General features: G+C 42.0%; 1 protein-coding gene across 1 annotated transcript in view; it reads right to left on the bottom strand.

The window, feature by feature from the left end:
- Positions 1–2,419: 2,419 nt before the first annotated feature.
- LOC307267682 (sodium/hydrogen exchanger 9-like) overlaps positions 2,420–9,094 on the bottom strand; it is a gene marked incomplete at its 3' end in the record, with an annotated part of 60,379 nt that continues 53,704 nt past the window's right edge. The window contains exons 13-14 of the mRNA XM_080050065.1: positions 4,138–4,183; positions 2,420–2,563 (exon numbers count right to left, since the gene is read on the bottom strand). Coding sequence (XP_079906191.1) covers positions 2,420–2,563; positions 4,138–4,183 — 190 coding nt within the window. The remainder of the gene's footprint in view (positions 2,564–4,137; positions 4,184–9,094) is intronic.

The following is a 9,094-nucleotide window of genomic DNA, read 5'->3' as shown; positions in this document are numbered from 1 at the left end:
TGTGTGTGTGTGTGTGTGTGTGTGTGTGTTTGTGTGAATAACGTTGACATACAGTTTCTGTGATATTATACCTTCTGCTGCAAACTGGATTCAAATAATTTTTGAAGTAGCATCAGATATATTGACAGAAAACAACACTGTAAGCAGTTTGAAACTGCATTGAATGTTTAACTAAGAATATGTTTCTGCAAAGAGTAAGTGTTCCTAATTTCTTTTAGGCATTAATTAACTAGAACTAGCAGTCTGTTCTGTGAAAAGTAGTGCTTGATTTAATGTGCTCAGGAGCTGCAAAGCAAACAGCAAAGCATGTAATAAAAAATAAAAGGCACCAGTGAGGATATTTAGTTAGGCTATATCCAGTTCCGCAGCTCTGAAGGGATTTCACAAGATATTAAAATTGGGTCCTTCTCTGCATTTTGTGGATTAATAGCCTGAATTGAAAATGGGCTCTGATAAGAAACCAACAATCTTTAATGTAAACCACTGGAGTGTTTCCCTCACAAATACATTTTAATTTAAGCAAAATATAAAACCAAAAATATGAACATATTTTTCAATTATTTTCAAAGATGAGCTTAAATCTTATCAGCTGTAGTGTGAAGCCTAGTATCTGGTGGAAACTTGGCAGAGTTTATAACTCATATAACACCATTCTGTGAAAAATGGAGGTGGTGGCTGCATCATGTTGTGAGGAGGCTTTTCAGCAGAAGCAGGGACATTGAGACTTGCGAGGACGCAAAGGAACAATGAAGAAGCCCTTTCTCCCAGAATATTTCACAACGTTTGACATTGTAAGTGAATGAACGGTGCACGAAGATAGATAGCTGTTCACAAAATGTTCCCAATTAAATTTGAATAAGATTTAAAAATTAACTAAAAAAAAATTCTAATCCTAAATCAAGTACTGTAAATGTAGAAATAACCAGAAAGACCTGAGGCTGTAATCACAGTCTCCAGAACTGTAATACACATACTAATATCTTATATGTCTAAACAGATTTATACAGGGTTTTGACATTAATTTTGTTGCATAATGCTATATTCCTCTCCCTATTTTCCCAGGGTCGTATGTTCGCACCTCTCTATATTTAAAAATATGAAAATACAATGTATGGGGACTGTGGGTTCCCTCCTTACTTCTTCCGTCACTCCTTTGTGAAATGTGGCCCTTCTCTCCATTTGCAGTTCATTCACTTAACTGTGAGGATCATACCAACAAGTTATGAGATAAGTTATATATGTATCGGTATGTTCAATTAACATGGCATGGAGTTGAACATAGTGCCCAGGGAAAACGAGTCTTTGTCGACATAAATAAGTAATGTGTGTTAACAGAATATTAAACTGGGGGCCCTGGGAACATTGGTACACGCCCGCCCTTGCAACATCTTAAAATACAAAACAACAGGAGAGGGAGTTTGAAACCTTCTAAAGACACTGTTAATACATGCTATTAACTCATGAACTGTGATTTAACTTATTAGAATACTCCTATCAAGTCAGAGAAAACAGATTTAGCACGATTCAATAAGCCAAAGTATGATGCATGTTTCTTATACAACTCGACAGTTTGTTGTGAAGAGAAGAAGTTTTAGAAAAATGACTGACTCATAAACAGAGCTTTGCCAAAAAATGCCAAACCTGCTCTTTCTGAATCCCCAGTGAGTGGTTAATGGTTTATCCAATAACATATTTCCCGATATAGAACTTCTCAAAACTAACATTAACATTGACACACTCATGCATTCAATGAATACTCACCGGAAGACCTGCATCTCATTTTTCTTTTCGGAGCGCAGATAGAGTCCATAAAAGTAAAATGATGAGTTCCTATACTGAGCACCGGAGCCGGGGGTTCACGAGGCCATTAAGCGGGTAAAATTAGATTAGCTAAAATTTATCGCAGTCCTCACGCATATTTCACTGCAGGGGACAGGGCCAAAATGAGTCAACTACATTGTCTGCTTACAGGAATCCAGTCGATTCCACAGCAAAGACATTATAGCGATAGTTTGATATTTTTGGGAAATAAGCTTATTCAGTCTTTTGCCAATAGTTATAAGGTTACGGAATCGCTACTTCTTTCATGTCTGTACAGTTAACATAAGGCTACAGCTAACAGCTTGTTGGCTTAGCATGAAGACAAACCTGTCTCAACAAAATATATATTTTTTTTTAAACATACAAAACTTTTGAATGCATTCTTAGATGCATTTTACATATTTTATATCAGTTGTCCTTATATGTGTACATTGTGTTTTGATTCCACTGCACACATACAACCATTTACTGTTTACTGTATAGGTTCTGGCAGACCACCCACCTGCGGCAGATTATAAAATAACGGTTTGTTTTGCCATAAAGGTCTCTCTTCACATACCCTGAAATGAAACACTCAGCTTGTATTCGTTGTATAATACTATTCCACAGCCATAACACCAAGCACTGAGTGAGCACGAGCAGATGTGTGAGTGCTCGGGAGAAAGAAGAAAGCGGTGAAAGGATACTTGTAGTCCAGTCTGTGCCACAGGCCCCGTGTTGTGTCTGGCCTTCCTGTGGCAACCTGTAGACCATGAGAGAACCACTGTTACTCATTGACACACAAAGACCCCTCTAGGGGGGTGGTGGTGGCTGTTTACGTTGCTGCACCCCTGGATGGTCAGCGGGGCCATATCCAATGACCCCCCCCCCCTTTAAATTGGGCGCTGTGCTACTATAGGAAAATCCTGTTCTCAAAAAAAAATATCCAGTCCTGCTACAGTATAGAACAAAAAGCGGTTCCTGTGTTTACTTAGGCTAGTCTGGTCAAGGTTACACTTAACGCATTCCCATAAGAAAGAGCACCCAGAGCTTTGGGATGATCCTCCCCCAGCCTTTACCCGGCCATGCTGCCTATTCTGTCTGCTCTCCCTTGGCCTGAGAATGCCAGGGAGCTGCCCAGACCGTCTCCCATTCACAGTGCTCAGATAAGAGTCAGGTCAAATGAGAAGATGAAAGAGAGGGGGATGGAGTGCTGCCAACATGCAGACGGTATGGTGGGGGGGGGGGGGGGGGAGTGTTTGGGTGGACAACGTGCCCGCACAACAAAAAGGCACACTCAGAAGGGACTGTGTGCCGGAGAAGGACGTGCTACAGACTGTTATTTAGCAGCAGGCAAAAGCAAAATAAAATCTGCTGTTAAAAAGCAACGTAGTTTGTTTACACACCAGTTTACAGAGCCTAGGCTGTGTATTAACATTGGATTTTTTGCCAGAGCGCGTGTGCACACACACACACATACACACACACACACACAAACACACACACAAACACACACAACGGCCAGAAAGTGGATAGTGAGGAGATATTCATTGATTTTGACAAGCGTTCTCCAGAATTGCTGACTCCACCTTTAAGTGGGAGTGTGTTAAGTGTTGTTGGAAGAGGATGGCAGGATATACTGTACAGTAAAATCCAAGTCATGTAGAATGTGCATAAAAAGTATAGGTCTACCAATGCCCTATTCCAGCAGTCGAAACACATTGTGGGATGCAGCACAGACCCGCAGCACTAGTTTTGTGGTGATTAAAATAGCTTTTAAGCAAATGAAGTTACATTGTCTTTGGATGTGTGTCACTGCTCTCTCACTTTATTATGCTCCCTCCGGTGAGGAGAGCTGTAACAATGGCAGCTATGTTGAAAACCCGGCTAACAGCAGAATATACTGACTACAAGCGTGCGTAGTTTAGAATCACTTTTAATGCGCAACTTATTTCTAAGTATTGTGAATAAGGGATTGATAGAAGCTGTTTGGCTTCCATATGGTAAAGTCGTCTGGAAGGCAAAAAAATACTGTAAATAGAAAGATAATTTTACTATTATGGCATCGGTTAAAGCCTCACGAATGGTGTAGCCTTCTACTAGCGTCTGTAATTGTTGTCGTCATATTCTGAAAATGATCCCCTTTGAGTATCTTAACCATGTCATAGAAAACTCTTAGTAGATCATTAGAGCTACTGTTTGCAATGATTCTAATGGTTTAGCAAAGCACCAGCTTTCCTTGACTGTGCTTTATTTCAGTAAAAAAGAAAAAATAATAGGTTTGTAGTTGAGAGTGGATAAAATACAGATTACCGAATGCAAAAAAGGTGGTTTTACCTCAAGAGAAATGTCCTCTGGTTTTTCATCTGCATCCACCCCCACTCTGTAGAAAATGAGAAACAATCAAGTAGTCATACCCTGCACTCAATACAATAAAATGACAACAAAGACAAATCCCAAGAGTTAGATTCGCAACATGTCCTTGTTCAAATAATCAGTCTAGCGCCGCGTCTGACACACCAATGAAAGTGAAAGTCGGCGTGGAACTGCTGGGCTCAGGTTGAACATGACCTTTCAAACAGTTCCATCACAATCAGCCCTGTCTTCTGCATCACACACATGAGAACAATGTCAGCTGGGTAAAACCTTTGATAAATGACAAACAAGCTTTCGCAATTACGCCTGATATTCTGTGATTATTACCCTTGTGGAGGTGCGGACCCCATTTTGCTGCAAGGGAGCTCGAGCAAACACTGCTGAGAGGAAAGGACGACTGCTGGCTGCTCGCTTGATTGCTCACTCTGTATTGAAATAAAGTGACTCAGCAGCACCGGCTAAGTGACAGCTTAATAGGTATGCTGCTTCATCAGTAAAACAAGGGGCGTTTTCTTAACCCTGTACCCAAAATCTATAACATTTTTGATGGAAACTTTGGAAGATGTTTGCTTAATTTCAGATATATCTTCCAAGCTTAGTCACCCCAAACTGTTTAAAAAAAAATCCCATACGATGATGCAGCAGCTCAAAAAGTGCAGCCCGTTCGGTAAGCAGTGGGTGTACAATTTCTCACACAGCTTAGAGGGGGATGCTGAGAGCGAGATGGCTGTCGATGCTGGTTCCTACAGGTCAGCAGTTAACTCTAATAGCCTGGCATTACTGCTGCAAGGCTCAGGACATTTTTGAGATAGCTCACCTCTATCACTGGGCACTTTGTGTGTGTGTGTGTGTGTGTGTGTGTGTGTGTGTGTGTGTTTGTGCGCGTGCGTTTGTGCGTGTGTCTGTGTGTGTGTATGTTGACTCCAAAGCATTTCCCTCACTGACAGGCTAGTGCAACAACAAAACAGAGAAGAGATTATCTTCAGGGCATTAGAATGCTGCGGCTACTTTATGCTCATGAAGATTTTAATTTGTTTTGTCTTGGCCGCCTTCCCTCCCTAATCCATCTCCCGTGAACGTCTTTTAAGGGAGTTTCAATGTCTCCCCTCTTTCTCTCTGATTGTTGGTTCCCTTTTGATATTGTTTCTCGCGCTGTGCATTAGGCAGTTGTGAATGTGAAACCTCGTCCGTGCACGCACAACAAAAACATCCTGGACATTATTGAGCTAGGTAATTAACTTTGACCCCGGCTGTGGCCTATCCCAACGTGCCATCCATCATTGGGCCATTTTTCTGGAGTTTGTTTTTGTTTCTTTTCATGCTATCTGTACCAGCCTGCTTCCTCCATTGCCTCTCATTCCTTCCTCTATTATTTTCCTCTCTGGAACCCATCTTTATCTTAACACTCATCCATCTTTGTCTCTTTGGTTCTCATTTCTACCAAACATTTTTTTCTGTTTTTCCCTAAAAAAAGCTTTCTCTCTCCTTACGGATGTCTCATTGTCCTCCTCTTTCATCCAACCTTTCTCTCTCTTCTTTTCTCAGCCCCTTTTAGAATCTCGACATCTATAGCGCCACCTCAGATGGATGTTCGTTTTTTTTTTATTCGCCCAGTCCATGTGTATGTAAGTACATATCAACTTTTTATTATTATTACTTTATTTTATAACAGACAGAAAAAAAACACCAACCACGAAAGAGAGCAGGGCAACGTGCAAGTTATTTTCGGTCTGGTTCAAAGTGTTGTGTCTGACAGGCTCAAGGCTGAGTTGCACAGATTGAAAGAGGAAAGGGCAAGATAAGGTGTGAGGAGAGAGCAAGAGAGAAAAAAGGGAACATAAGAGCAGAAAATAAAGAGTGAGTTCCAGTTTCCTGAGCGTGATTGGCTAGCGAGATATGGTCTGCTGTCTGTGAATGGCACAAGAAGAGTGACGGAATGAGTCGGAGGAGCGATGGCTTGAATGAATGTATGAGTTGGTGACTTGGTGAGTGAAAGATTGACAGGGAGATAGGACAAGGCAAGCCCGGAGAGAGAGAGACGGAGCGGAGGACATAAAAGAGAAGAGAAGAGAAGAAGAAGAGCGGTGGTCTCTCTCAATACCGGATGGCAACAGAGAGATAACAAAGGCAGTGGCAGGGTGTTTGTGACTGGGACGACAGCCTGCTTTGTGTCTCGGGTTAAAAATATTTTGCTGTCAGCCGATGTCGCTGCTCCCACATTGTTAAATTGATGCGACCCCTGCGCCACGCTATACCCCCTTATCTCCCACACATTCTATAAAGACAAGTCCAAATGAATCTGACTATACTCTGAGATAAGAGAGTTTGCAAGCAATATATCCACAAAACAAGCAGACGAACAATGCAACAACGGAGGAAAAGCTTGTAAACTTTGCATAGATGTGTATCTATTGCAGGAAATAGGGTCATAGACAACAATGGCTCGAGTCACCGATACTTTGGTAATGTGTCCGCCACACATACGGGACTGTGGGGCGACTGTGGCTCAGTTGGTAGAGCAGGTCGGCTGATAATCAAATGGTTGGAGGTTCAATCCCCGCCCTGCCACCTGTGTCATGGTTGTTGTGTCCTTGGACGAGACACTTAACCCACCTTGCCTCGTGTGAATGTCGATAGTTAGCCTGCTATCGGTGTATAAATGTGTGTGTGAATGGTAACGTGGGAAAGGAAAACAGGTCTCCCTTGCAAAAGAGTCTTCCGTCTCAATGGGATTTACCTGTATAAATAAAGGTTAGGGAGCATGTGATCCTCCCACGGCCCAGTTATCTCCCCCATACAAAAAAAGGAGGTCACCATTCTGCAGGGATGACCACACCCCTTCAATAAAAGCAAATGCACAATGGAGTAAGTGTAACTCCCGTAAAGTGAGATTAAGTTGTGGCTGTTATCCTACCCTCATCTGTAGCCACAGAAAAGCAAAAGAGAAAAATGAAACGTTAGTGGGCTCTTTGTGTGCTGATACAATCTCAACTGTCTTTTTACTGAACTCCACTGTGACCAAAAACATCTCTGGACACGTTCCAGGATGACAAAGCGCTCTGCACGGGGCCTTCACTGACTCAACACTAACTAAACCACTCTGCTATTGCTATTCACAGGAGCCCATTGTAAGTCCATTTTGATGTTAAAACTGTAAATGAAAGTTACTTATATATTTTTAATCTTGTCCAACACATTTAGAAAATACAAAAAAAAAATCCTGGCAGAAATTGACAACACCACGATGGATGCACAAAGCACCCACGCCCACCTACTTACAAACTAGTAATTCCCCACTATGCCTCGTAGAAGAGCAAAACAACTTGGCATTGAGCGGTGATGCAGTATTTGTACATGCACGCACACATACGGTACATGTGTGTGTCTCTCTGTAGCACTGTTATCAGACTGGCTGACAGTAGCAGGGCTGATAAAGCTGCAGTCGGTGCGCTGCAGGCACACACTGCACAGGAGGCCTCAAGAGAAGATTTTGCAACTTCACAGAAACGCCCGCTACTTTGCACAGTTGTAACACATCCCCCATATACGTTGGAGTAGGTCTACAGGTACAGCAGTCAACTGGGTTTACATGAAGGCAAAACACTCTCCTCGCAAAACATTTCCTCAGGATATGATTAACAGCACTATAAACATGTGTGTGAGTTTCTCCTTGAATTGAAGCAGCATATACTCAGGCAGGGTAAATTAAGTTGTAACAGTCCTCCCCATTCCCCTCTGCTGTGCCATTTCCTCTGCTTGCCGCTCTGACAGAGAGGGGGAGAGGATGGGAGAGCACACAGAGAGTATCTGAGTCTCACAGGGAGCGTGTGCTCGCTCTTTACTGTGACTTTGGACAAGAGGGAAGCTGTAAGTCATCCTTCCAGTTTCCTGTTTCCAAATACCGTTTGGTAGTTTTTATCTTTTTTTCTTCTCACCAGGGATTTGCACAGTTCCCATATTTGACTCCTTCAAACAGAGATCTGGATTTAGAACCAGCGTTGATATGAACACCATGCGCAACACACACACACACACACACACACACACACACACACACACACACACACACACACACACACACACACACACACACACACACACACACACACACACACACACACACACACACACACAGCTGTGTGATAAACTCACTTAACCTCCATCATGAGTGAAATTGGCCTCAACAACCACAACCACAACAGCCAACTCAGAATGAAGTGATGTTGTGTTACATTTAAAGCACATTCTCCTTCAATTATACTTAGAGAACATGATATACCGCATTAGATATTGTTACCATCCCATATTTATACTGGATAGAAATTGTAGCTTATGATGCCAAGTTTCAAAAGAGACATAACCGCTTATGAGTTGTCATGCACGGGGTGCACTGGTTCCTGTGTCTCTCAGTGTTATGATTCTGCGGTGAATGAGGAGATAAAACGGAGTCCAATAAAACAAGAAGTTTCCATTCTTATTACTCCAGTGTTACAAAAGAACAATCCATATATGGCAATGTCTTCTTGAAGTATTTGGGTCAATCTAATGAAAACTACACTGAGAATTCAACTCTCTCTGCAGCTTCAACCTAATTAAATAAAATAACTATGACAAAGACCAGCATTTGTCTGGTGTTTCATTTGCCTTGTTGTAAGTTAAGAAGGGAAGAACTCATGTCAGTGGAGTGAGTGTGTGTGTGTGTGTGTGTGCGTTTCCCAGGATATAATTGTTATAATTGCCCATGCTATCAAATGTGAAATTACTCAAACATTTATCAGAGCATGTTGCAGTGGGCTGTGCACAGCGTGGCGTATTGTTTAAGATATAATATCCTTTGGTAGATGTCCAACCAGGCAAAACTTGTTCTGCCATATTGCACGCTGATGAGTGATCACCCACTCAGCAGATGTCAAAATAT

The sequence above is a fragment of the Ammodytes marinus genome, assembly GCF_949987685.1.
Source record: "Ammodytes marinus genome assembly, chromosome: 21".
Taxonomy (NCBI): Eukaryota; Metazoa; Chordata; class Actinopteri; order Uranoscopiformes; family Ammodytidae; genus Ammodytes; species Ammodytes marinus.
Note: the sequence above shows the minus strand (reverse complement) of the source record. Positions and strands in the feature narration are given on the sequence as shown.